A 27632-nucleotide genomic window follows, 5' to 3' on the forward strand; every position below is an offset into this window, starting at 1 on the left:
TCTAAGATGACTGGGATGCTTTAACTTTTACAGTTAAGTATGATATTACAAAGTGTTTGGGAACCCCAACTAGAAAGTCCTGCGGTGCATAGTGTGTAAAAGTCAGCCTCTGCTGACTCTGTAGCTGGAGTTTTTCAGACCTGCTCATGGTCTGGGTTTCCATGACGGAGCAGATCCTGAGGGTGTTAGGTCCTTGGTTAAACTGGATATGTGACAAATGGCCTTTATAATTGGGTTGACTGACCCTGTCAAACATGGTCTTTATTTATCACAATAGGTTAAAGAGAAAAATGGACTCACCTGCTCTATTTTCTATGAATAACACTAAAAGAAGCTGTGGGAAGTTGCTTGTAAGAAAAGGAAAACCAAACATTATCATGAGGTTTCAGCAAAGACCCACCAATCTTGTTTTTGATCAACTTGATTAGGTGATCATCAAAATGTGAGCACCTCTATAAAAGCAGCGGTCTTGGCAGGGTGCTATTTAGGTGTGTGTGTGTGTGATATAACACAATGCCACAATTTTCTCAGGAGTGAGGTCCCAGCAAATTCACCCCAAGGACAGAGCATGTAATGCCCAGAGGCCTCCAGAATTAGAGCCATGTCTTGTACTCTCGAGGCCTGGAGACACGCTGATCAACTATGATTTGTTTGGAAGGGTTCCCAGGAGTCTCTAAGAGCATTACCCCATGGCTTAGGTTTGAAGTTGCATCTGAAACAATGTTTACACATAATACGCAGTGCTACATTTAGCAGAAACCAAACGGTGTATCCACACAGGCTCAGCCCAACTGTCTAGGTCTGTGGCGGAGGGGTAACAATTTGGGCTAATTGTGCAGCCACAGGACCTGGGCACTTTGCAGTGAAGTATTGACCATGAATTTCTCTGTATACCAAAGTATCCCAAAGTGAAATGTGAGTCAAGTCATGCAACAGGACAATGATGCCATGGATGGCACAAAATCTAGAACTGACTGGTTAAAGAGAACATGTTGCAATGGCCCAGTTGGCACCTGAATCACAGGGTGTACTTTACACAGGGATGCAGAGAGTCCTGTGAAAACATTTTCCACATGATTGAAGTCGTGTATGAAGTCGATACGAGTTCCACATGTAATGAGTTGACAATGCCCCAAATTCCAAAGCAACATACGTTAGGTAGTGCTGCATTAGAGAAATATTTAAAGTCACTTGGTAAACTTTGCTAAAGGAGTGAAAAATGTGTAATAGTACGGTATTAAAAACTTTAAGTTTAACAATTTGCCTCTGTGCAGTTTAGTGTACTGTACAGTAAAAGCATTAAGTATGTTGTGTGAACTACCTGCTTTAAAATCGGCGACGTGTGATTTGATTGCATTTGATTTGCAGTGTTTGTTTTGATCACAATAATATACAGGATTGTGTTGGGTTACAGGAAAGTGGTGACTTCCTTGCTTGTTTTAAAAGCCCCAAACGATAGTGCTAATGGTTAAAATCCAGTTTTTCACTAAACCATGAATTTTCTGCAGTTAATGTGATTGTGTGAAACAGTTTTAAAACAGATTTAACACCACACACGAACAAACAAATTAATAGAACACTAAAAATCAGTTCATCTAACGTTAAATACATTTTTTTCCAGCTCCATACAAAGACAGATTCCAGTGTCTTCAAAACATAAGTGGTTAGTTCACAGCCTTTATTTAGTGACTGACTTATTTATCAGCCTTTCATCCTCCTTGATTATGGCTATGTTTAAATCTTGGAGTTAAAGAAATTAAATTATAACTCATTTGAGGAAAACCATGCATGTATCACTAGTAGGATTTTTACCCGTACATTAATATACAGTATTCTAAAGCAATCCATGACAAACGGTACAAAAGCACTTTTCATCAAAAACAGCCATTGCTTGAGCCTAATTCATTTTATAGCAGCTACTACACCCTCTGTTGCAATCAAAATGAGTGCCTCAATCACATATTCGACAGCCTCTTCAGTAGAAAATCATCACACCAATCAGCAGCTGCTGTAGCAGTAGCAGTTTTCTGGAGCACAATCAAACAATTAAAACAAGCAAAATATTAGTTTCTTTTACAAATATGGTATTCCTGCTATTTTTGCACTTTAATGCTTAAACTTTTGATTAGATTCATATCTGACAATCACATGCTTTAGGTGTTTTTTATTTTAAGTGATGATGCAGCTCAACAAAGCCTACAGGGGGTTTCTCTCAGTCAGCAGGTGATGGCTCTCCTCACTGGAGGGGAAGAGTGCCTCCTTCAGGCGAATCATGTGACCTCCAACCCCAGCATGGGGATCCTCCACCAGTGACCTGCGAATGGGCCGGTACACCTTGTAACGCCTGGAAGAAAGATGCAGGACACAAATATGATGGGAGGGTAATGACACTCTAACTGGATGTGAGCGGCAAGAGTTGGAAAAAGAATACGAGGTGTTTTACGAGCAGGGTAGTAATCAACTGGAAATTCAGTGAGAATCAAAGTGGCTTTGTGTGCATGTGTAAATGCTTTTTAATGTGGCAGTAAAAGGCAAAGTTGTGCATTAAAATCTTTCTGCATCATATATTCGGATCTTCACACATTTACTGAAGGAATGCTGCTGCATCTGAAGACTACTCACTTGTAGACCACATAGGCAATGAATGCAAAAATGGCCCCCAGAACAGCGCTCGAGGAGAGAACGACTTGGGCAGTGTGAGAGGTTGTGGACACTAATGGGTACAAAGGGCAGTGAAGAGAGTGTAAAACAGACCGGAAACTACAACACACCAGGCAACAGTTTCTACAAAGCTGATTTCAAGAAATATCCTGTTGTATGTGTTTGTGTAGCTAACCAGGTGTGTCCTGGGACTTGTTGATGGTGATGGTGGTGCTGGTGAGGGTCAAGCTGCTGGAGTTCTCCAAAGTGATGTTCACACAGTAGGTGCCCGGTTCCAGAAATCTTCGCGTCAGATGCACTTTGCACTCCGAGAGAGGCGGCACATCGTTGCACATGATGTTGCGTACCTGAGTGCAGCTGGGGTCTGACACGATGGTACAGGCTGAAGTGGGGATGCTGCGGATAAGGGATGAAGGATAAATCAAACCTGTTTCTTTATCTAAAATGTATAGGTTTGGGGGGGGGGGGGGGTGCCATTGCACCTAAGTGACTAAATTGGATGTGCAGGGAGAAGATCATCAAAAATAAAGTTGATAAACTCCAAAGGTTACTGTGATTTCCTCTTTGAATGTTTAAAAAATTATCTACAGTGTTATTTTTTTTTACATAAATTTAAACAAAGTATATAATAAATGCATACCTGCCCAGACATTTCACCAGGAAGTTGATGTCAGTGTTGGTGACTCTGTGGGCTGACACTTCCAAAATCCGACTGCTTGGCAGGGTGTTCAGTGGGTGCTTGGGCTCTGTGGGGAACAGATTAATTATTTTGTGGGTTTTGGATGTGTAATCCTCTTCCCCCTAAATAATAATATGATGAAGGAACCAGTCAAAGAATCATAGCATGAGGTTGCTTGAATACAAGTTTGTAGAGAGAAACTGGATCGCAACAATCAGGATTTAATGCAGTTTAAATGGAAGAGTGTTTCCTTTTCATTATCAGGGGTGGTTACGCCACACAAGTACGAGTCCCGTCCCTAAGTCCATAGTTCGTGATGAAAGTGAAGCAATTCTGGGATGAAATGTGGGCTGGTTTCTTGTATGTTATTATGATAAATGTGACAAAATGGTTTTTGTTGGAAAGCTTTTAAAATCATACCCACTTTCATTAGCATTAAAGCCATTAAAGTATATTGGAAAATGTGCCCTCGCGTTTAGTTTTTTAAACTGCTACACCATGGCTTCTGTACAATGGTTCATGAAAAAGACTCAGTGGTATACAACATAACTTGAAGGATCCCGCACACTCCCACCTACCAACGACAGTGATATTGCCTGTGAAGGTCCCGTAGGCGTAGCGGAAACACTGGTTGCTGTTGCGACGCCTGGTGCGGAGCCACAGCGGGGTGGTGGGGTTGGATTCTGGGGAAACAGTGGAAGGGAGGGGCTCTGTGGTGGGGAGATCCGTGGAAGCAAAAGAGGAGGTGGTCGAGGGCAGGCTGGTGCTGGGCGGCACTGTAATATGAAGCAAATGGGCTCTGCATAGTGATGCACGCTGGTATTTTAACTTCCTCACATGATATGATTCACCCTCTGCATTCGATATTCCTACATAATCACAATCATAATACACATTTAGCTGTAAAAGCCTCACCCTGTGTTGTCTCCATCTTGGCTGTAATCGCATGAGTAGCAAGTGGAGTTGTAGGAGCCTCTGAGGAAAAGACACGGGAGAAACATGTTTTTCCATTAGCACTGATTCCCCGTCTTTTTGTTGTTGTTGTTTTTAAACAGATACTTGTCTGTGTAGGTTCTCAGTGACGTCATGGTAGTCCTGCGAGCTTTAAAAAACTTTTTTAAAGTTAATTGAAGATGTGTAAATACCCGAGACTCTCCCTCTTTGGTTTTAGATCACCTCTCACCTCTTGGATGAGAGGTGAAACTTCTTCAAGAAACTTAAAGAAGTGCAGTCACCTTCTTTTTAAAGCTCCTAAGAAACTGTAGGCACTTGCAGATAATGATTCTGTCTTTTAAAGTTTTACATGTATTTTTTGTTTTTACATTCTTCATAACATAACTGTTTAAGTAGCAGTTGCTTCATATCCCCAAAGTGAAGAGAGATAACTTACTTTGTGTGGCTCACATTTCCCTTTTTAAAGTTTATATTTTGGCATTCCAATTATATTAATTAAAAAAGACTGAAAGACTGTATATAAAATAAGCCATAGTCTCAAGGTCGAAAAAGTCAATCGAAAGCAGAGATGCAGTTTTTCTAATGGCCAGCAGGGGGCAGCTCCTCTTGGTTGCAAGGAGATATCTAATTGTATAGACACATTTGAGAAAATGACCCAATTTTCATTTTATTGATGACTTCAGTGAAAACATTCCTCATTAGTTTATGGTCTCAATTGCTTGTTTAAGATCTTAATCAATATTATACATTTTCTCCTCTTTTTTTCCCAATTGCAGAGAAATTGATGGCAAAGACTTGTCTGTTATGTAAGTGTGCAGTATCCTTGGGTTCTCAGTCAGAGCTACCCCTCTAGTTTCAAAACACCAAGATAGTGACACATGACAGTGTGCTGGCTATCTCCATCTGGTTATAAGGTTTGTATAAAAAGTTAACAAGTCTTCAGATAATACTTTGCTTGTTTTGTCATGTCTATATCTTTGTGACTACTTGTGACAGAACCTGTGGACGTGGTCGAGGTCGGGGTGTTGGCAGAAGGTGGACATTCAACTGGAAACGCTGCCTCGACCACCAGCTTCACAGTCATGGTCCCCAGCTTACTGTAGGCGTGCGTGGTTACGTTGCGATGCGTTACCAGCTGATTGCCGTCTCGAAAATCCCAGATGTAGTCAATGGAGGCAGCAGTTTTCAGGTAGCCGCTGGGGTCATGGAGGTGGACTTTGAAAACCACATCCTCACCACGGATGAAGATATTCTCAGATTGGTTGACTGCACACTTCTGAGAGATGTCGACCGCCACTGGAATTTTATCTAAGGGAGTGCGTAAGAATAATGTAAATGACGTATTAGGTTTCTGCCTGTTTGTATCTCTGTTTGGCTGAAACATGTAGGCAGATAAAACTGTATAAGCAGAATATTTGTTGTTCCCACCTGTGACAAAGAAGACGGCGTTGTCGGTAGAGAGGGGGCTGTACTTCCTGCGCTCGCGTTTCCTGTAGACCATGACTTCCATGACCTCTGCCCCCAGAGGGATGTTGGTGGTATTGATAGTCACACTGGAGGAAGAGCCGTCACACGTCTCAAAGTACTGGCCTGGGACAAAAAGAAGAGACAAACTGAGTTGGTTTAGATGTTCTTCTTTTTCCTTTCGTATCCTGTGTACATGCAAACTTGTAAACTTGTATCTCACCCATTGTGTGCCAAACATAGACGTAGCTCTTTCGTCTCCAGTCATTGCTCTGAGGGAAGGGTCTCCCATCTGGGAACATGTTGCATTTTGCCTTGTCTATACATTTTCCAAAGCCATAGTCATCCAACCAGGAAGTCCAGTTGTACACGTAGCCAGAGCGAACCTGCCCATTGGCTGTTTGACAGAAAATAAAGTGATGTAAAAGCTTTAATTTTAAAAAAATAAAAATGAACTGATTTTGCATGATAAATCTGTTCAGCGATTACACATGGCTGGTAGCTACAAATGCTAAGATAACTATACTATGATAACTAAAGACAATGAGTAGCCAGGTTCATTGAGGCGTAATTTGTCTATTTTAGTGTTTATCAGCAGCTTGTTCTGGTTTTTATCTTAAGGGGGAGCCTACTTTAACTCTTTCCCTCATAATGACGTGTTTTGACACCCCCTGTGCCCTTAATAACATGTTTTGACATCTCAATATGTATCAATAAACATGTGGTTTGATGACCATCAGATTATGTTCCAGATTTTTTCAAGACTCAAGGGTTACTCCTAGTGGGCCATCTTTTTACAACAGTGTACAATTTAATTTGCTCTTTGGTGGGCTTACATAAATCAACCACAACATTTAAACCACCTGCCAGCTGTGCTGGTCTCTCATGTGGATAAAACTGCTCTGACCCATCAAGTACAGGCCATTTGATTGACTCCTCGTGATCAGTGTTTTCACTTCACCTGTCAGTGGTTATAATGTTGTGGCTGATCAGTGTATATGGCCCCATGATGCTTTGTGGTGGTGTGATGCTATGTGTGTGCAGGTTCATGGCCTGGCCCGGCCTGGCTTTCTTGGCAGCACCTGACGCCTCCAGCTCCGTACCATCCTCACAGTGCTCATCCCAGATCAGGTTCCCATTGGCATCCTCCTTCTGGCAGGGAGGATACTCCAGCTTTGCAGTGAAGGTGATGGAAGAGCCATTCAGAGCTGGACTGTCACTGGTCAAACGGACTTTGGGTTTACCTGCAGAGAGGTGGACTTTCCAGGTGAATGACCTGAAATACCTACGCAAATGTTTCAATGGTGAAAAAAAAACACACCCAGAAAACAAATTACCCACCTCTGTGGTGCATAAAATCATTTAACTGTATGTTTAGTGGTGGGTAGATGTAATCATCCCATGGGTTGGTGTCGGGAAGCCAGCCAGGGATCGGTGGGATTGGAAATGGAAACTTCCCTGATAATGAGTGCTTGTGTGGGAATACATCCCTGTATGCTGGGGAGAGATAAAGCAGAGAGACAAGGACAAGGAACCTTAAAATGTATTTTGGTTTGATGTGAGTCCCTCACTAAAGAGCTTCTGTATTTTACTTGAATCCATTTAGAAGTTAAATGTTTCTTTCCTTCATTAGGCTCCTTTAAAATTTAATTAAATGTTAAGTAACAGTGTAGCCCCAAAATACCCGCATAATGACCAAAATCATGTTTATTTCCTGACATGGAAAAATCTGCTTCCAGTACCTGGTTTCCACCTTTAGTAAAAATATTTTACTAAAAGCTCCCATGACTGAAACGATGAAATGATTGAGGGCTGTACAACAGACTACATTTAACTAAGCCCAATAAAACAGGAGGAAAGCGTTTGGAACGTTAGGCATAAATAAAATGTTTATTGTTATACAAAAAAGATATTGGATTTATACATTTTTAGTAAGATGACCTAGTTTTTGATCTTTCATCTCCACAATCTTACTTATTTATTTTTTTTATTTGGATCTCCACGCCCTTGTTTTCTGCTTTCTCGTCATTTAGCCTGAGTGACATATTTTTCAGCGCAAAAACAAATTCAATCTGTGTAATCTGGTTAAAGGCGAAGAAAAAAACGATCCAAACATCTGGAACGTCTGTACGCAAACAGAAATTTATTCAGCCAAGAGAGCGCATGGCGTGAAAATAGAGGGGGAAAGGTGATTTTAAATTTGCATTTATTAAATTAATGTCACATTTGCTTTTTTTATGATACCGGAGGAAAAAGATTGTTAAAACTTTTTACGGGATTCCATCTGGTTATGATAACAAATTAGAGAAAGCTACGATTTCTCCGTTTTTTCTGGATGTAGAGAATTGTCTGTTTGTGGAGTGAGTAGCAGTCTTAACGGAGCACACGCCTTAATCAGTCTCATGGGACTCTGACTGTAGAGAGCGGATGGCAGGACGAGTTAAATAAACAAATGAATAAACAAACAACCCTAGGAGATAAACATCAAACACCAAAATTATTCAATTCACGTAAAGACATTAAATTAAAAATCTGAAATCAATAAACCAACATTTTTAAACCACAGCCACAACTCTTTCACTTCAAACTATTCCAAAGTAGCGCCACTTACTTTTGCGTCCATCAGCTTGATAAAGAAAGCAGGCACAAGCCAGGAGGGAAACACACTGCCAGGCTTTCATTTTCACTCGTCCGTGGGGGGTAAAAACAGTCGTCTCTGCAGCTTTAAGTACCCACGAATAGTGTCTCTGTGCGCCGACACAGCGTGTCCCTCTTTCTCCTCGTCCGGATTTGCCAGTACTACCCCTCCGTTTGTCCCGCTGTCCACTAATTTAAAGTGGCTCCGCTGAGCGCACAAACATGTGATGTTTCCTAACGAGACGCATCTCATCACTCATTAGTCCCCCAAACTCAGGAAACTCATGAGAGACGAGATGCGCGCGGACTGCACCGTGCGCATGCTCATCCTCTTCTTTCTCTCCCATTTGACAAAAAGTTCAGTGACTTTTAATCTGCTCAATCTTTCATACTCTTGCGTTTTTTAGAAGTGTTATTCCCTTTCGTGTTAATCTGTTTATTTTATTTTTTCCCCAGTTTATCATTTCTGTTTTTTATTGTTTAATGTAGTCGATTTTTTAATTGTTAATTAACACGGCAGCACATTGTCCACAATAAATATATTTCAATTATATCGTTTTTTTGTCCCTTCTTTGTTCTCAAATTTGAGAAGTTTTATTAACTTTATTAGATAATAAAATTTTGATCAAACAATGCTTTTCTTAAATATATAAAAAGAGGGTTTTGTGTGTGATTTAGTCGGATCATGTAACTATATAATTACATTAGGAAGCCTGGATATCTTCTTATAATATTATATTTTCCTTAAGTTCTGCCACGGAAGTCCGATAACAGATAAAGTCCAAGCGTGCAGAGCTGTGCACACATGACTGAAATGTTTGACACGATGAATCGGAATCATGCTGAGACACCTCACTCCGCGCGTGGAGGTTGCGCCACAGATGAATCCTAAAAAAGCAGAAGGGATGCCTAATGTTCCTTCTGCGTCGTGTTCGCTTTCGACACCATCCACCATGTGATGAAAGTCACTGTTGACGGCAGGTCTGCTGCTGCAGCTGCTGTCACAAGAGAGTTTGGAAAAGGGTTACAAAGGGATCCTCGCGTGCAAACAGATTTCTTAAAACTGGGTTCAAAAGTCAGCGGAGTCTGAACGAACAAATAGCTCACGCGGAATATTTCTAGCAATGGTATTAATGGACAAAATACTGAAAATAAAGCAATTATTCGTCTCTATTTAAATAAATAAAAGCAGAAACAAAAGAGAAGGAGCTTGAATAAATTGTGTGTCCTTGCTGGGTCGTGCGATTTCAAGCATAGAAAAGCAAAGCAATGTCAGCAGACAAGGTTTCTAACGAATTACGTTTTTAAAATAAATAAATAAATAAATAAATAAATAAATAAATAAAAACACAAGAAATAAACAAATAAATAGAAACAAAAAAACTTAGATCTAAAAATCCGGGGTGTTGATTGTGACAAATCCCCCCGGCCGACAGGCGTGGTCGCCTGCAATTTTGCGAATTTTAATCGGTTCAGTTGTTGGGAGAGCTCCAATAGTGACCTCCTTTAAAGCTCTGAGATCTGCTTTGCATGTTTTAGATATCGAGCTTCAGAATCTGTTGGCATTCGAGTGAAATCTGTGTTTTAATTCATTAAAACCTTTGTGGTGTCCTCGGGATTCCCACATGCTTGTTTGCCACTCACCTAGGGACCATTATTGGTCCGAGGACACCACAATTTGAATAAATAAAAAAGGAAGAAAGTCATTGTGGCGGTTAATTGCTGTCACATGTCAGAATAAAGCCACCAGACATTCAGCAGCTTGGAAAAGCTGCATTGATAAACGAAACACTGATGGCCACTGATCAAGACCACGGGATCTGACAGAAGCTCTTGAAGAAAACATTATTAGAGCAGATGTTTAAAAACGGCACGTAACATGTTATATTTCTTTGATCCAACATGCTTTGTTTTGAAATTCTGAAATTAAAATTTGTGCTTTTTTTTTTACACTTGTTGTGTTAAAATTCATTTATCACGACTTTTCTTAAAATGACACTACAGTGCGGATCCTTAGATTCTTCTTTTTTTTAATCAACCAAGTGTAGGGGAAACATCCATTACTTGCAATACCGACTTTCTCCAGTAGAGGGAAGCACCCCTCCGCAGCTTCTCAGGGTTGTACTAAACCCCATTCCTCTCGAATCAGATCAACTCTTGATCATTTCCAGGGTTCAGTAAAACGTTACTGAACACTAAAAATTAAGTGTTTATTCTGATTCTGCATATGTTGTTTTCATTATTAATGAACCTCCTGATTAGTTTCTACATTCATTCAAGTCCTTTGCTATAAAAAAAAAAAAATCAATTTTAGTGAAATTCTGAAATGTTTTTATATCCTCAAGTTCAAACCCCCGACAAATGCAGTTTATTTACAGAAAACGGTAAAGCTGGAACACGTTAATTATCGATGGTTCAACTTTTAAAAGTAACCCAAATGTGTATTATTTGTCCAGCCGGTGTTGTGCCAAAAAGTGATTGTCTGCCAAAAACTGATTTCCGGTATTTGCCAAAAAGCGATTGCTCATATTTAAAGTGCTATAAGTAACTTGTTGGGCTATAATATGTTAAACATATGTCAAATGCATCCCTTATGGATGACATAAAGTCATCTTGAGCCACAAACAACATTCGTGTAACAAGATACAAGCCGCAATCAGTTTTTGGCAGCGACTTTTATATAACCTTTATTTATGCAGTAAAAAAAATCTCATTAACATTAAAAATGTATTTTGTAAGAGTAAGTTGCCCAACAGGACAGCAGAAACGGCAGCAAATATTACAATAGTTCTGTAAAAATATTTTAAGTGGGGATAAAGGACCGGATTGGTTATAATGTAAGTACAAGTTGTAAAGATACTTAAAAAACAGATAATTTTTTAATTCTTTATGTAACCCCTTTGTATCCCCTGTTCACTGAAGTCTATTTACGAACATACGTAAAGATATTACACATAAAAAATACACAGAAACACTGGAAATCAGTTTTTGGCAGACAATCACTTTTTGGCACAACACCGGCACAAAAATATGTCTCTGTCTGCTTGTCTTCTATGCAGCCCAGAGAATAAAAAGTGCTCCAGGTTGTAAAAGACAGAAATATGATTGAAAAACAAGCCAACTGTGCAGCCAGCAGTCCCTTTATCCCCCCCCCCCCCTTCCCCTTTCTCTCTCACTGTCGTGCCGTCTCATTTACAGCTCTGGCTTCTAGCTAGTGGACTGGATGGAGGAATGCAGAAACATTCCTGGGAATGTGGACAGGATCTTCAATGTGTCTGTGTGCGCGCTCGCGCGTGTGCGTGTGATCCTTTGGTGTTTGCACGCTTGTCTGAAAACGTGCTGGCGGTGGAAACTTTAATTCGGCGTGTGTTTTGGCCGCACAGTGGAACATATGAGACTGTTCACTGCGCAGAGCTGGAGCTACACAGAGACATTCTTTCTTTTCCAACCCCGAGGCGCGTAAACACATTCCCACCAGAACACTGGAGTCAGGACCCGGTCACCGCTCTTTCTCATCTTCGATTTCTCTCTTCAACCCCCCCCCCCCACACACACACACACCCCTTCTCTCTCTCTTTTGGCCTTTCAACTTGTCAGCCTGTCTCTCCAGGTGCTCTGTCCCAGTTCTTGAAACTATAATCATAATTATCAGAAGGCACTCTACGCTGTTGTCCGGGAGACGTGAAGTGTCCTTGTGTGGTCTATAACACACTCATTAAGCCTGCAATGGAGCTTTAAGAGAGCCACTGCCACCAGGACAGTGAACTGGTCTCTCAGTGCAGCCGACCTAAGCTCTTAAAACTCCTCAGGCTTTCCTGCCAGCTTGTATGGAGGTCTTTCTCGCAGATGTTAGCCACAATACAGAGCAGAAGCAGAGAAGCTGCCATGGCGCAGAAGACGCAGAAGGGTTTGTGATGTGCACAGTCTGACCTTCTAATGCCATTATCATAATGTATTAGGAAATTATTAGGCTTTAGTTTTTGCCAATTTTCCACTCAAACCTTTACATGATATATGGGCATGCTCCGAGTGTTTTTCTTTTTCTTCAGCAGTTCAGTTTTGTGGTGTGGGAAATTCCATTCATAGAATACCAAAAACAAGTTTATGACAACACACAAGCATGCACATTTCCACTTGTCGAAAAAGAAAACAGTAAAATAAACACGCGGACCCAAGTCATTCGGTCTTTACTTTCTTTAAGACTGGCTGCCAAGATCTCCACAGAGAACCAAGGAGATCGAAGCCGTGAACGCCCCGCTTCCCGGCACCAACAGACGGTCATGGGACCCGGAGGCCCGAAGCCAGCTGGCCAGAGGAAGCGTCTTTGATGTGTGACGCCCGGAGGGAGACGCCTGCTACAAGCAGACTCTCACACACAGACTGGAGGAAATGTAAAAACATTGTGTCTTTCCACTGCAGTGCGGACTTATTTATAACTGAGCTAGTAAAATTGTGTTTTGAAATGGCTAATTATGGCTTTTACCACTTAATTTAGAGTATTTTAGGATTCCCCACAAGGCGTTTCAGGAATAATAAGATGACAAGAAGACAATACTAATACGGCGTCTGAGCCAAGTAGACTTCCTAAACTTTAAACATTGTATTTTTATTGCGATGGAAAGTGAAAAGCAATAAGTGTATACTACTCTGTGCGTTCTGGAGAATTTTCTTAATTATATTTTTTCTAAAATTATCTTTTAATCCTTCTTGTTATGAAGTAGAGACGAAGATGTTATGGTTCGTTGAGCAGGTTGAGTAACAGGTGGATACAGGAAGTGACGACCTTTACATGATTTACATGACGCAAAAAATTTTGCACAGGCTCTAGGACCGCGGGAGGAGCTGGATGAAAGACAAAGTCAGCGAAACTCCATCATCTCAAAGTTGAGAACTTGTCTCAAACCTGCACTGTATGTCACTCTTGTCCCAGCTCTGGTACTCAATGAATGCGCCTCTACTCTTCTTCAGGGGATTCGTGTGCGATCTATTTATTTCTTGAATCATTCTAGTTGCATCACGCTGATGAAATGCAGTGCTCGTCAAGATGAAGCAAAACAAACACATCTGCAATTCAAAACAGCACCGGGCCGCCTTCTGAGCACAGTCTCACGCCTCCTGCGCCGTTGCTCAGCATGAGGCGGAGGAGCGCCATCCGGAGGAAGATGCTCTGCCTCTGGCTGCTGCTCATCGGATTCGCTCTGGTTGCGCTGGCGCTCTCAGATCTCTTTAATCGGGACAGCGACCGCAATCTTCACAAACCCGGCCCTCCCCGCCAGCCCCTCCAGCGGATCGCCAGTCCTCCGGATCTAGAGGTCATCGTGGACTCCCATGACCCTGCTTTGGAGCTAGGCGCCGATTTGACTCCTCTGAAATCTCTGCAAGAAGACCAGCTGTTATTCGTCCCATCCATACATGGCACCAAGAGCTCGCCACAGAAAAAGCGGAGTTACAAGATGCTCCTTCCCGGAGCAAGTAAAGATACCACCGTACGCGGGCCACCTACGCACGGTGAAATGGGGAAAGCAGTGCGCCTTCATCTGGAGGGTTTGGAGAGGGATATGGAGCTCAGGGCTTTGCAGCAGTACGGTTTCAATGAGGTAGTGAGCGAAAGGATTTCTCTGCATCGCAGGCTGCCAGAGGCGCGCCATCCAGAGTGAGTGAACAAAGCGCACGATTGAAAATATAAACCAAAAGTTACCCCATACTGGAGTTCAACAAGTGCTAAAAGTTAGTGTAGTTGTTACTGCTTTCACAATTTGTCCCCCTCCCATCAACAGGTGTTTGGGGGAGCAACACATCGAGTCTCTGCCATCGGCCAGTGTTGTTATCTGTTTTAATGACGAGGCTTGGTCCACTCTCCTACGCACAGTACACAGTGTCCTCGACACTGCACCTAAACAGTATCTGCAGGAGGTCCTGCTGGTGGACGACCTAAGTCAACAGGGTGAAATTATCCATCCATCCATCCATCCATCCATCCATCCATCCATCCATCCATCCATCCATCCATTAATTCAGTGTGCTGACAGCTTGTTCCGCCTTTTCTCTATGCTCCTCCTAGGTCACCTGAAGACTGGGCTGAGTGAGTACGTGTCTCATCTGGATGGAGTGCGTTTGATTCGCAGCACCAAACGCCTCGGGGTTGGAGGTTGCCGGACATTAGGTGCTACCAGGGCTGTTGGGGAGGTGCTGGTGTTCATGGACTCCCACTGTGAATGCCAAAAGGGCTGGCTGGAACCGCTGTTGGAGAGAATTGCCCAGGACAGGTACTTTTTTAAAATTATTCCAATTAAAAATCTATTTTCATATTTTACGGCGAGAAAGCTCCTGTTAGTATGCTGCATACTAACAGGATTCCAAATGCAAGTTCTTAAATGGGTGACATGTCAAAATATAAACAGTTACTGTGCCAGATTTTTTTTTAACTTTCTCTAATGAGTTCAGCCTTTGGACAGAAACACTTGTGAGGAGATGAAGGGTTCAGACTTATCATTCGCCCTTACTCATTAGCAAAGCAGGGCGATGCATGAGGTGTATGTGTGTGTATCGAGCACTGAGCTCCCATGATTTGGCTCTCGTCTTATGTCTCAGGCTGCCTGCAGCGTGGCTCCAATTAGACTAGGTAATTAAGCTGAGAGCTCGGGCTTGGAATCTGCAACCATTCGGCTCTCTCGGCCACATGTTTGACCCCTCTCCCATTTTTTCTCAATTCCCTTTTTGATCTTTTCATTTCCTTAAAGCATCACGCCACACATGATCATTTGGCATGGATATTTCAAACAGCACACATGGGGAGCCAAAACATTCCTCGACAAAGGACAGTACATGTTTCTGAACTTCCTGTGACACAGCCGGCGTTTGCAATTACAAACACATGCATACAGAAATGAAAACGCAGTGTCTATTTTACCTAGTTGTGCACAGATTAGTAAATGTAAACGTAGTCAAGGAGTTATTAGCTATAACTTGACTAGTAGTGGCATGCTTTACATCCAAAGTAGTCTAATTCACCACACTTAATAAATGCAAATAAAAAGAGCTGCTGAGATCCAGAATGTGGTGTCTTCTTAGGACCAGAGTGGTGTCCCCCATCATGGATGTGATAGACTGGCAGTCCTTTCGGTACAATGCCACCCAGTGGCCAATTAGGGGGGTGTTCGACTGGAGACTTGACTTCTTTTGGGAATCAAATCCAGAGTTGCAAGATAAAGACCCAGAGATGGCTGTCCAACCTCTGCAGTAAGTGTGCAGCTGTTAAGGGGTGCAAGTTAGATTTAATGAGTTCTTATTTGCATGATAACAATGCTAAATGAACCATATTAAGAAAGACGGATCAGATGTAATTTTACACGGTATGTGTAAGTGCATAACTGACCTTTGCCTTTGAAAAGTCTCGAAAATATGACCAATTAGAATACAGAAGTATAAAAACTAAGGACCATACATGTGGAGCTGTTTGTCCTTGTGTTGCAAACCCAGACTTTAACATCCTGAAGTTCATTATGTCACTCTACTCCAGAGATACCAACACATCCATGCAGTTCTTTTTAAAAAAAAATGATGCTGGTTCTGATTGTGACAGGAGCCCAGCGTTAGGAGGTGGAGTTGTGGCTATCGACCGACATTTCTTCCAGAGCGTGGGAGCCTATGACCCTGGGATGGTGCTATGGGGTGCAGAGCAAATTGAGCTGTCAATCCGGGTAAAGGAAAACTCATTTGATGTCAACTTTCCTGCTAAATCCTCCAGTGCACACACACCAGACAGAGAGATGACAGACTGCATTTGCTTTTTATTTTAAGCCATGTAAGGTATTTTAGCAATACTTTGCCTGAGTGATTCGGTTGCCTTCTGTTAGTGCTTTAGGATTGCTGTGCTATGAGATGATGCCTTTTGCAAATGGAAATTTCAGCTTGGATAGTGGTCTGGGAATGTCCTGGCCCACTGATGAATGTACCAGTGTGAGAGCAAAAATGTTATAAATCAACTTGTCTGCCTGGGATGACCATTAAAATATGAAACAATATGACTAACAAACGGGGAATTAAAAAAAAAAAGAAACACAGAAAACAATTATATTCTTTATTACTGAAATACAACTACATTCTTATAGGTGTGGTCATGCGGCGGCTCCATGGAGGTGGTACCTTGCTCCCGCGTGGGCCACCTCACTCGCCGCCACCTGCCGTATCGCTTCCCAGATCAGGACTTGCTTCAGAGGAACAAGATCCGGATTGCTGAAACCTGGATGGACACGTACAAGAAAATCTACTACAGAAGGGACACGCTTGCTCATTTCATCAGACAGGTGTTTGTGTGTATGTGTGTGTGCGTGTGTGAGTCAACACATCTGGTCAAGAGATTGTCTGGTGAGTGTGCACCACATACAAAAAAATGAAACTTTCTTTCTTTGTCCAGTCTGAAAACCCGAACATCACGGAGCGTCTGCGGCTGAAGAGGAGTCTGGGCTGTAGGAACTTTCACTGGTTCCTAACTACAGTCTACCCACAGCTTTATATCCCCCAGGACAGAACTGCACTGTCAGGAGAGGTATCACAAGCTCTCACATGCTCATACATGCACACGAATATATGAACAAGTTGTGTATGGATGGACTGTGAGGCATCATGTCTGTATCTGCTTGCAGCTGTACAGTGTTGGTACTGGCAGATGTGTAGACTATCCCCAAGGTCGGGGACTGCAGGGTGGGGCCATGGATGTGGCACCGTGCACTGGGACAGGTAGCCAGGTAACCATGATTACAGATTACTTGATGATAACAACAGATAAGTGAGACATCAGTGAAGCTGATCTCTTGCTGTTGTAGCACTGTGATCTAAACTCTGAGGGTGAAGTGCGATGGGGTCCCACGGGAACTTTGTGCTTGGATACTGAGGGAGAGAGGGCGGTCCTCTCTCCTTGCGCCAGCCACCGATTGACCCCCGGCAGACTCCAGTGGAAGTTCATAAAGGCAAGACGAAGAATTGAGCGACAGGCAGTTTTTATGACTACCCGGGGCATTTAGCTGACTCTCTGCATATGTTTTCCACTTTTCCACAGCTGAGCGGCCAGCTCGTTCACCAACTGTCTCAGTTATGTCTGGAGGCTGTAAAAGAGGAAGGCGACAACAAGCGCAGCACAGGAGGTCTTTTCCTGCGCCAGTGCACCCACCACCCCAGACAACAGTGGCACTTTGAACAACTAGTGGCTCCCAAAGGTGCCTGATAGAGGGACTAGCTTTAGCAAGATATAAATCCCAGGCAAATCTGTCATCATATCACATATTTGTAGTGTCATACATATATTTATATTACACACACACACACACACACACACACACACACACACACACACACACACACACACACACACACACACACACACACACACACACATGTATTTTGCAACTTTTTGCTCCTGTTTTAAGGATTGCAATTATCATTACCTGTATTAACTGTATTAACTAATGATAATGTCAGTTTCAGTACCTGTTGTCTTTATGAATATTTCATCATATATATTATTATAAAAACTGTATATTAAATTATTTTTGTGTCAGTAAATGGTTCCGTGAATTTGTGATCTGTTTGTGTACATTTCTAAAATATTTAACCGGCAGACAAAACACCACCACAGCTCTGAATTCAGGACAGTTTTGCCATTATGCTGGCCTTCACGTACACCACATCTAAGCAAAAACTACAAAGAGTTTATTTTCTCATATCAGGAAGAACAGAGGTGTTATGATAACATTAAAATGGCTGCATCTTGTTGAAGTGTCCAAACTGCTGAAAGAGTGTGTGCAGCATGGAGAGTGCCTGGATATTATATATCAACAGCAGAGGGAGCCATCAGCCTTCAGAATCATTTCTAAAAGCCAAACTCCTTATTTTGGTATTGTTAAACACAAATAGCACCCCTCCCTCCATTCTAGTCATTTATTATAATATATATAACATGTTCTTATATGCATTTCTGTCATTAGGGCTAACCTAACGGATGTGACAGTGACGTCCATCCGTCTGAGAGAAGTGGATTTGCTCGACAACAGGAAAATTTGGTTTTGTTTCTAGGTATTAACTCACAGTCTAATAAACCAGATTTTCTTTAGGCCATGGAGCTTAAGAATAGGATGGACTCTAAACTGGTTCTCAGTGTCTCTATCTTGGCCTCAAGGCAATGAGTTCTAATAACCCCCAATACTCAGCCTCAAAATAATGCTCTTCTTAACCCATGCTCCACTTAGCCCAGTGAACTTCACAGCACCTTCTGAATAAAAAATAAATAAAATCATATGGTAACCTCTTAGTATGTCTTTCTTAGTTATGCACCTACTGAGCTGTTGCAAAGGAAGTGCAACATATTTCTGTTGCAGTGGGTTTTCAGAGATGGGCTAGGGCTATCGTATGGAAGCTGTTTGCTTCTCTATCAGAAGTAAACAGCTGCTGTTGATTCTAAATGGTCGAAATTGCATGGCTGTATTTACATCGATTCCCATTGAAAAATACAAAAAAAACCCCAATAATATATGTGCTTTCTATAGCTGTTGTGCTTACACTTTAGCATACATCTATATATTTTTTATATTTTAAAATCATCATTATCCGTCTATTGATCTATCCAATAATATTTTTTTAAATGTTATTATTTAATTGTTTTGTTTTTGTGAAGCAGTGGTTAGCACAGTCCCGTCGCAGCAAGAAGGTCCTGGGTTCGAGTCCAGTCTGGTCTTTTCTGTGTGGATTCTTCATGGGTTCCTCCAGGATCTCTCTCAAAGACAAGCATGGGGTCAGGTTAAATGGTGATGAATTGCCTTCACACTGATTTGAAAATTCATGCTTAAATTGGTTTGAATTTGAACATGAATGGCTGTCTGTCTCTGTGTGATAGATTGGTGACCTGTCCAGGGTGTTCTCCCAGGGAACAACCACACAAGTATCAGTACCCACTTCTTTTTTGATAGAGAGTACAGATACTTGGTACTTTGAATTTCACTTCAGTTACTTGATAAAGTCTAATTTACTAGCTAACTCTTGTGATGACCTCTCCACAGACACAGAAACTGCATGCATTCACAATCAGAAAGCATTTGACCTACATGAGAGCAGCACCAGGTACAAAACCTTTGCTGTCCAAACACAACATTAGAGCAAAGCTTCGGTTTGCCATTGAATGGAAAGACAATGACAGAGTCATGGTAAACATGCTTGGTGCACACCAAAGACAGCTTTAAGGGACACAGTATTAAAAGTGAATTACATGCAAGAAAACCCCTCCACCATTCAAGCCAATGTTTTGCTTCCATTAACTACACCCTGATGCCAAGCTTACTTTTTCTGCTTGCTCTTAGTGTGTGTCTCCTTTTTTTGTTAATAAATGACTGAAAAAGCTAGTTTTCCTTATGGCTTTGTAGTGATGTAATCAGTAAGGAGAAGATCTTTACTGGTCTAATTACCTTTCCACATGATAATAATAATAATAATGGATTGGATTTATATAGCGCTTTTCAAGGCACCCAAAGCGCTTTACAATGCCACTATTCATTCACTCTCACATTCACACACTGGTGGAGGCAAGCTACAGTTGTAACCACAGCTGCCCTGGGGCAGACTGATAGAAGCAAGGCTGCCATATCGCGCCATCGGCCCCTCTGGCCAACACCAGTAGGCAAGTAGGGTAAAGTGTCCTACCCAAGGACACAACGACCAGGACAGAGAGCCCGGGGATCGAACCGGCAACCTTCCGGTTACAGATACGCTTCCCAATCCCCTGAGCCACGGGGCGACACTTCTCATAGACCTCACAGGGTTACTGTGAGGTCTATGAGAAGTGTCCCTAATAACAGTCTTCTTTCAGTTAGAAAGTGTTTGATTTCAAAGAGTTGGGAAAATAAATTTCCAATAGATCATTCAGATTCATTCAAAAATCTCTGGTTTAAGGGTACTTAGACCTTCCATAAGAGAAGCCCACACAGTAACCACAGACTGCCACACATGTAGGACTTGTGCTGGTGGGGGACTGGGTGATCCCGGTGTTGACTTTATTACTGGACAAGCCTGATGGTTCATCATAGCTCTAAATTCCATTTCCACTGCAGCGTAAGACATGTGAAAAAAAAAATCCTGGCATTATATTGTTGTATTAGTACCATTATAAGTTGTTTGTGCTGATTTAGACAGTAAGATTGAAATTCTCCTTCTCCGGAGGACTCTTCTTATCCTCGTCTGATGCTGTATGTGACCTTTTCCCTCCCCTCTGTCTTCCTTACACAGCGTCTTCCATCTCTTCTCCACGCTGAGGTGAGTGTGATGAATACAGTAGACTCCCACATCAAACGCTGATTGCTGCTGGGCATGTCACAATCTCACCAGTCTCTTTGTTTCTGCTATGTTTTTTTTAAACACACACACACACACACACACACACACACACACACACACACACACACACACACACACTGCAGCGAACCTGCGTGACTCAGATGGATCTCAGCTGCTGCGATGGAGGAAGCTGTGGTGTCTTTATGAAGATCTATGGGGCTATTTCACCCAGGACCAGGGTGGCTCTACTGTACTGTGCAACCCTCAAAGAGCCTTGGGTCTTTTTTTACAGAGACACTGTTGTTTCCAGTGATTCATAAAGCACAATTAGGTTGATGTGCATGGGCCTCAGGAGCGGGGCTGACACAAAGCGAAGATTAAGTGCATTAAAATGTGACAAAAACTGGGCTTGTGACACCAATTAAGGTCAAAGACAAAAACAGCTTTTGAATGTATCATTTAGAAAGTTCGCGTGAGATGCAAACACTTTTTACTCACACCCTGTAGATTCAGTTTCACAGCAATACCTATATAATTGTACCATTCTAAATCCTGGAAACTGCTGGTTCTCAAAACACTCAAAAATGACCCTAATGAGAAGAAAACAAATTGTTGCAGTCTTCCTCATTTGCCCTACAAGTCCAGTTTTCCACACAGACAACTGTTATGGAACCTCCCCTCCATGTGCATACTTGCAAAGCTGGAATGATGGAAGAGAGCGGGCATTAGTGACAAAAGATGTGTAAAAGGTGGAGGTTTGTTGCAAAGTGGCTTGCAGTGTTTTCTAACCATAGGCAGACTAAAACAGCTGAAAATAGCATGCCCTATATGAGAGTATCCCAGTTGCATCAGCTAATCTGCTGACTGTGGCTGAGGTACACAGAACTAGCACTGCACTCAATTTTAGCTCATCTGAAGATGCGTTTTTGGTCATCTGGTGAATACAGGTCAAAAATTCATTCTCTTTTAGTTCTGCCTCTGGTCTGTACTCCTGAGAGAAGACCTCAGCTGAGTGCTGCAAGAAACAGCTTTCACATTGTTTTCACATTGTCATTTAATACACAGTTTTTCTAGTAAAAAAAATAGTGTATTAGTCATATTAAAGCCCAGAGCTGTCATCCGAGCAAAACGTTACTCCAAATAAAGAAAGAAAAAATGTGTGATAAATGGTTGTGAATACACAGGGGGATTTTGAGAAAAGTGATAATTCAGGCTCCTGAACAACAGAAAATCTGCTTTAAAATCTGATTCAGTGCCACAGTAGACAAATTATTGATCTGTCTATCTATCTATACATACAATCTAACCACCAATTGTGCTATATATGTTAGCACTGTTGCCTCAAGAAGGTGATGGGTTCAAATCCTCCACCTGGCCTTTCTGTATCGAGTTTGCATGCTCCCCTGTGTATGTATGGATCATTTCTTCCTCCTACCACAGTCCTGAAAAATGCAGTTAGTGGGGTTAGGTTAACTGGTGATGTTAAATTGCCTGTAGGTGTGAATGTTTGTGAAGATAGATAGATAGATAGATAGATAGATAGATAGATAGATAGATAGATAGATAGATAGATAGACTACTTCAAATACCAGCCCTGAAAAACACCTAATAATAGGTATAGTTACTTTAAGGTGACAAAAAAATGGCCAGAAAACTAATTAGGGCTCAGAGCTAAGAAACCCATGCTGAGACAAGAGCCTTATTATTTATCCTATCAGTTTAATGTTTCAGCTGGCATCGCAGGCTATGAAATAGTCTCAGCTTGGATGGCTAAAAGAGAAAAACTGCAGGTATCTTTTTTTTTTTTAAATGTTAATTTTGGCTAGTTATCCTTAACAAAACACACAACCACACAAAAGAATCTAAAGGCACTCCATATATGGCTGTCTGACAGTTTTAAAGTGCTTCAAAGAATAAAATGCTCCTCGGCATTACATTTACCGACAGACTAAAGCTTTCTTCCTTCTCACTTAAATGTCTAAACATTTTTGACCAGACTTTTCAACAGGGACCCTTTCACCACACAAGGGAAGACCACAATTTACTAAGAGCTCTTCATGCTGATGATCCTTCTATCTTGCATTTAAAAATGCCAGACTACTGCTCGACAGGTGAGCGGCAAAAGAGGTAATTTAGCAGCCATCTCCTCTCCTCCGCTGATGGGCCCAGCCAGACCTACATCCCTAAAAGAAGAAGCAACCATTAATCTCTACATCTCACATGCTCATTGTTCCGCTGCTACCCCTACCACCACTTATACCGTAGCACCCAGAGGAGAAGCTCAGACTCATTTATCAAACACAAAGATGAAACCGCCCCTCCCCGCTTTATCCAAATCCAAATATAAGTATTTGGTTGTGCAACAGCAGCCACCATCTCAGAGTGGAACAGATAAATGTAAAGCTCTTGTACAGAGAGCCGCTCTATTTACATGTGTTTGTGTGCTCTCATAGAGGTCCAAGCAACAAAAAGGCAGCACCACACACAAACACACACACATACAAGTCAAAGAATGACACACGACAATGAGATACAAACATAATGTGTTCTTCATTTGGCAGTCTAGCTTTTTTTTTTTTTTCCCTTTCAGATAAAGCTCTGTAAGGCTTGAATGAAAAGACCAAACCATAACCATCTGGCAGATTTATATATATCTCCATTATGACTGCTGAGACGAAAGGGGAGAAATTAACTGTTTTTCCCCCTGTTACCTGTTTTTCATTAGTTCTCACCTCCCGCACAGTGATGGGGTGTTTGAGTGCTGAAATCTGGGGTGAGGGACAAGTGAAGTGGCTCTTTTAACTGGGATAAAGTGCTCATTTGAATGGAAGAGTGAATGTGTGTGCGCACACCCACGCTGTATTTCTGTGTGTGTTTCCGATGAAAAGGGTGGACAGGGATGAATAGTTGCTGTATTTGGGTCAGGGCCATCATCAAACAATGTGAATCGAGTGGATAGAAAACACACACTCGCACACACATGCACATATACAGACACACAGCAATAGAAAGGATATTAAACACAAAGTTCATTGTATAGTAAGTTTAAAAATGAAGAACCATGCATTAAATCAGTGCACGTAGAACCTCTTTTAACTCCTTTTTTAAAGCATTTCTTTAGAGCCATTTCCTATTCCGTCCATCCCTCTAAATAAAACCCAACTTTCATTGAAAATTGTAAGTGAAAAGAAGAAAGATGAAAGGAAGGATGCAAAGCAGGAAGCCAGATGGGCCTCAGTTTGCTAATGACAGATAAAGTGGAAAAGCGGTGAATAAAAGATGAGTTTTCCTACCAGGTGGATAAAACGATGCATAAATAGTCAGAGGATTGTCTGCACACCATTAAATATGGATGGGTCTCCAAGACCCTGGGCTAAATGATAGCATTCCCACAGATGTGCCGGAGGTGCTGCTAAGTACACAAGTAACCGTTCACAGTGCAAACACACCACCGCTTACCGGCTTGTCTGGTACGGGAAAAACATGACACTTTCTGGTGGGGAGGGGAGCGTTTTGACCCAACATCTTTGTTTTGATTCTAAAAATGCTTCACCCATCAACACACATCTTGACATGATGGCTCTGGTGTCTCCATCATCTCCACTGAGCGTGTTTCTGATTCAGATAGATCCAGTATTCCCCGGAAAAAACACTTTTTTAAAGATATACAAAACCAAGCAAACACACTGGAGCGGCACCTCACCAGGTAAGAGCAGCTGGATCTTTGAACAGGTGTGTCAGCGTGATCCCCGGCACGCATACTTGCTCAGGTTTCACCCCCAGCCTACGTCACTGGTGGGACCCGGTGGTTTCACTTCAGATGAAGCGTTACACAGCTAACAAAGGGCGAACACATGAGTACACAAAGAAAAGGTACATTAGTATTATAAACAAATCAAAGTACCTCATGTTGCATAACAGAAATTCTGTCTTCAAGTCCAGGAACAAAACATATTAGCTGCAGATCAAATAAAGCTCAAAATAATAAGATTATCTCAGATCAGATTCATGATCATAAAAAGGTGTCAAATGATTCACAAAGTCCTAATATTTTTCATTGTGTGCCGTACAACAAAACATATTTTAGTAATTTTGATGCAACCTTGTTGTTGTTGTTTTTTTGTTGTTGTTCTTACATTTTTTTTTGTTTCATTCACGTTCCTTAGGGAATGAATCCTATTCATTTTGGAGATTCTGTGAACTTCTTTGTCCTGCCATGAGGTTGACATTTGACAACAAAATGCTTCAACAGCTTTTTGATAAAATGCAATGAAAGTTGGTATTTATTATTATCCTCTGGGTTGTTTAAGTTCAATAAACCTGCACACTTCTGTGTTTATTGGCGCTAAGGAGCTAAGCTCAGGCACTCATGGCAGATCAGCTGATCTCCTTCCACACATCCGATTCATTTAAATAGTCTGCAAGCTACTTTGCAATCCCACCTTCTCCACTTTGTGCTATATCTGACTTGATATGGATCATTTTGATACTGATGACTGCTCAGTACTGTACTGGGATTTTGCTGCTGTCCTTTCCTCTCTCCTTTATGCACTTAGAAGGACGAGAAGGCCCCAGAACAAAGTCATGCCGTCAGATACAAATTACTGCAGATGGATGTAACAATCCCCCTGTGATGATTCACATCATCACAGTTGTACTTGGACAAGGCTAAGCACCAACATTTCAGTACTGTCATGTGTTGTTCATGTCAATATTTGGTACATTTTCAACACAGTCTGAACTATCTTAGTACCCCTTTGTAGCATTCGCTGTCGAGATGATCCCACACTCCTTCAGTAATGTTGAGGTCGGGCTCTGAGGACGCCAGTCGGTGCATTTTTCTATCCAGGCATACTTTTGCTCCATTGGCAGCGTTTTGGGATCATTATCATGCTCAAGAAAATAAGCTGCTGGCAATCATATGCTTTCCAGATGGTTTTGCATGGTGGATAAAAAAATAAAAATAAAATCTATCAGTCAGTTTTGACAAGCTGAAATGCATGAAAGAGCTTCCACTGTGTTTTACAGATGGCTGTAGACACTCACTGACCTTCTAGATACATACTAGTGACAATTTGAACCAGAAATTTCAAATATGGATTCATCAGGCCATAAGACCTGTTGCCACTGATTTTCAGTTCAGGTTAGTAGCATTTCTCCCTGTTTTTCTTCCTTATGAATGACTTCTTCACAGCCATTTTTCCACTGAGAGATGCTTTCCTCATGTCCTAATGCCCTATTTCTGGCACTTTTTCTTTTGTCATCCATTTATCCAAATGCTGCATACGATGATGATGCTTTCACTAATACCAAACATCTATGGGTACACTGAGGTTCATTACATGGAATATAAATGGAGCTGGCTCCAGAGAAAAGAGGTTAAAAATATTTAACCAACTCAAAAAACTACAGGCGGATGTTGTCCTATTACAAGAGACCCACAGACCTCTTAGAGGTCCGAATGAACTTAAAACACCTGAGTTTCCCAATGTGTTCTCAGCTTGTTATAATTCTAGACAAAGGGGAGCAGCAATTTTAATACATAAAAATATTAATTTCACAGTACTCGATACAGTTATAGATCCAGAGGGTAGATTCTTAATCATTAAACTATCTATACGTGATAAAAAGCTATGTATTGCAAGTGTATATGGTCCAAATGTTGATGATCCCTCATTCTTTCACGGTTTTTTCAGTGCGCTCTCTGAACACTTAGATGGCACACTTGTTCTTGGAGGTGACCTCAACCTTGGACTAAATGAAGACATGGATAGGCTCAATACAGCGGGAACTCAGCGTAATTGGCAGTCCACAAATATAATCAAACAGTATATGAGCGACTTTGGTCTTTGCGATGCATGGCGCTCCCTTCACCCCACCAGTAAGGAATATACTTTTTTCTCACATGTCCATCACTCCTACTCTCGTCTGGATTATTTTTTGGTCAGCAGCTCACTGCTGAACGACATTTCAGACACTGAGATTCACCCTATAGCTGTCAGCGATCATGGTCCTGTATCTTTAACACTAATGCACAAGAATAATAATACGCCAAGAAAAAACTGGAGATTTAATATATCACTACTTAAAGATGAAGACTTTATTAAATATTTTAAAAAAGAGTGGACTTCATATTTGGACTATAATGACACTCCCGAAACATCAGCTTCTGTTCTATGGGAAGCAGGGAAAGCTGTGATGAGAGGTAAAATAATTTCTTTCTCATCACATAAAAAGAAAAAAGAAAACAAAAATATTCAGGAATTAGAAAAAAACATCAAATCACTAGAAGAAGCCTACGCGTCCCACCAAGATCAGGAAACATTGAACAAAATACGAAAAACAAAACGAGAATTAAATGAGATAATTGATAAAAAAACTAAATTCTTAGTACAAAGACTACGCCTACAAAATTATGAACATGGTAATAAATCCGGTCAATTTCTAGCAAACCAGCTAAAAATAAATAAAGAAAAAACAACTATATGTGCTGTTCAAGATTCATCTGGGAACACATTATATGAACCGATACAAATAAACAACATTTTCAGGGATTTCTATAAAACGTTGTATTCACCACAAATAAACCCATCTAAAAAAGAAATTGATCAGTTTTTGGACAACATAACTCTTCCAAAATTATTGGACACTCAAGCAATGGCACTGGATTCACCACTGACACCAGGTGAACTCCAGGAAGCCCTGATAAGTATGCACAATAATAAGGATCCAGGTCCAGATGGCTTTCCTGCAGAATTCTACAAAGAATTCTGGTCGATTCTAGCACCAGTTTTCTACAGAACGTTGTTGGAAATTAAAGAAAAGGGCAGACTTCCATCAAATATGAATTCTGCAAACATTAATCTCCTGCTAAAACCAGGCAAAGACCCTGTATATCCCTCAAGCTATCGTCCAATAT

At 41.4% G+C, this 27632-nt stretch overlaps 2 protein-coding genes across 3 annotated transcripts; one reads left to right on the forward strand and one right to left on the reverse strand.

Moving 5' to 3' along the window:
* Positions 1 to 1601: 1601 nt before the first annotated feature.
* Positions 1602 to 8655, reverse strand: gpnmb (glycoprotein (transmembrane) nmb). 2 transcript variants are annotated; one of them, XM_085445727.1, is made up of 12 exons: positions 8370 to 8655; positions 7100 to 7255; positions 6862 to 7002; positions 5982 to 6155; positions 5723 to 5884; positions 5294 to 5602; positions 4256 to 4315; positions 3919 to 4116; positions 3302 to 3407; positions 2837 to 3057; positions 2623 to 2713; positions 1602 to 2344 (listed from the first exon to the last, which is right to left on the reverse strand). In XM_085445727.1, exons 1-12 carry the CDS (start codon positions 8437 to 8439, stop codon positions 2197 to 2199), a joined length of 1836 nt encoding a protein of 611 aa, XP_085301853.1. In that variant the 5' UTR covers positions 8440 to 8655; the 3' UTR covers positions 1602 to 2196. The 2 variants fall into 2 exon arrangements, with proteins under 2 accessions (XP_085301853.1, XP_085301852.1); XM_085445726.1 differs by having other exon boundaries at positions 6841 to 7002.
* Positions 8656 to 13292: 4637 nt separating this feature from the next.
* Positions 13293 to 17920, forward strand: LOC146683323 (polypeptide N-acetylgalactosaminyltransferase 15-like). The gene is made up of 10 exons (XM_085445878.1): positions 13293 to 14048; positions 14173 to 14339; positions 14457 to 14661; positions 15467 to 15634; positions 15978 to 16095; positions 16507 to 16701; positions 16812 to 16943; positions 17041 to 17142; positions 17221 to 17364; positions 17454 to 17920. The coding sequence occupies exons 1-10, from the start codon at positions 13528 to 13530 to the stop codon at positions 17616 to 17618; spliced, it is 1917 nt and encodes a 638-aa protein (XP_085302004.1). The 5' UTR covers positions 13293 to 13527; the 3' UTR covers positions 17619 to 17920.
* The last annotated feature ends 9712 nt before the right edge of the window (positions 17921 to 27632 follow it).

This window comes from Copadichromis virginalis, linkage group LG22 (genome assembly GCF_057382275.1).
Source record: "Copadichromis virginalis isolate Kocher_CV1m ecotype Utaka linkage group LG22, C_Virginalis_male_GT1.1, whole genome shotgun sequence".
Lineage (NCBI taxonomy): Eukaryota > Metazoa > Chordata > Actinopteri > Cichliformes > Cichlidae > Copadichromis > Copadichromis virginalis.

Coding starts and splice junctions, on each gene's coding strand:
- gpnmb (XM_085445726.1), bottom strand. CDS start 8,439: ATGAAAGCCTGGCAGTGTGTTTCCCTCCTGGCTTGTGCCTGCTTTCTT. Junction 5,885..5,981: donor CTATGTTTGGCACACAATGG/GTGAGATACAAG, acceptor TTTTTGTCCCAG/GCCAGTACTTTGAGACGTGT. Junction 2,345..2,622: donor ATTGCCTATGTGGTCTACAA/GTGAGTAGTCTT, acceptor TCTTTCTTCCAG/GCGTTACAAGGTGTACCGGC.
- LOC146683323 (XM_085445878.1), top strand. CDS start 13,528: ATGAGGCGGAGGAGCGCCATCCGGAGGAAGATGCTCTGCCTCTGGCTG. Junction 15,635..15,977: donor ATGGCTGTCCAACCTCTGCA/GTAAGTGTGCAG, acceptor TGATTGTGACAG/GAGCCCAGCGTTAGGAGGTG. Junction 16,702..16,811: donor TTGCTCATTTCATCAGACAG/GTGTTTGTGTGT, acceptor TTCTTTGTCCAG/TCTGAAAACCCGAACATCAC.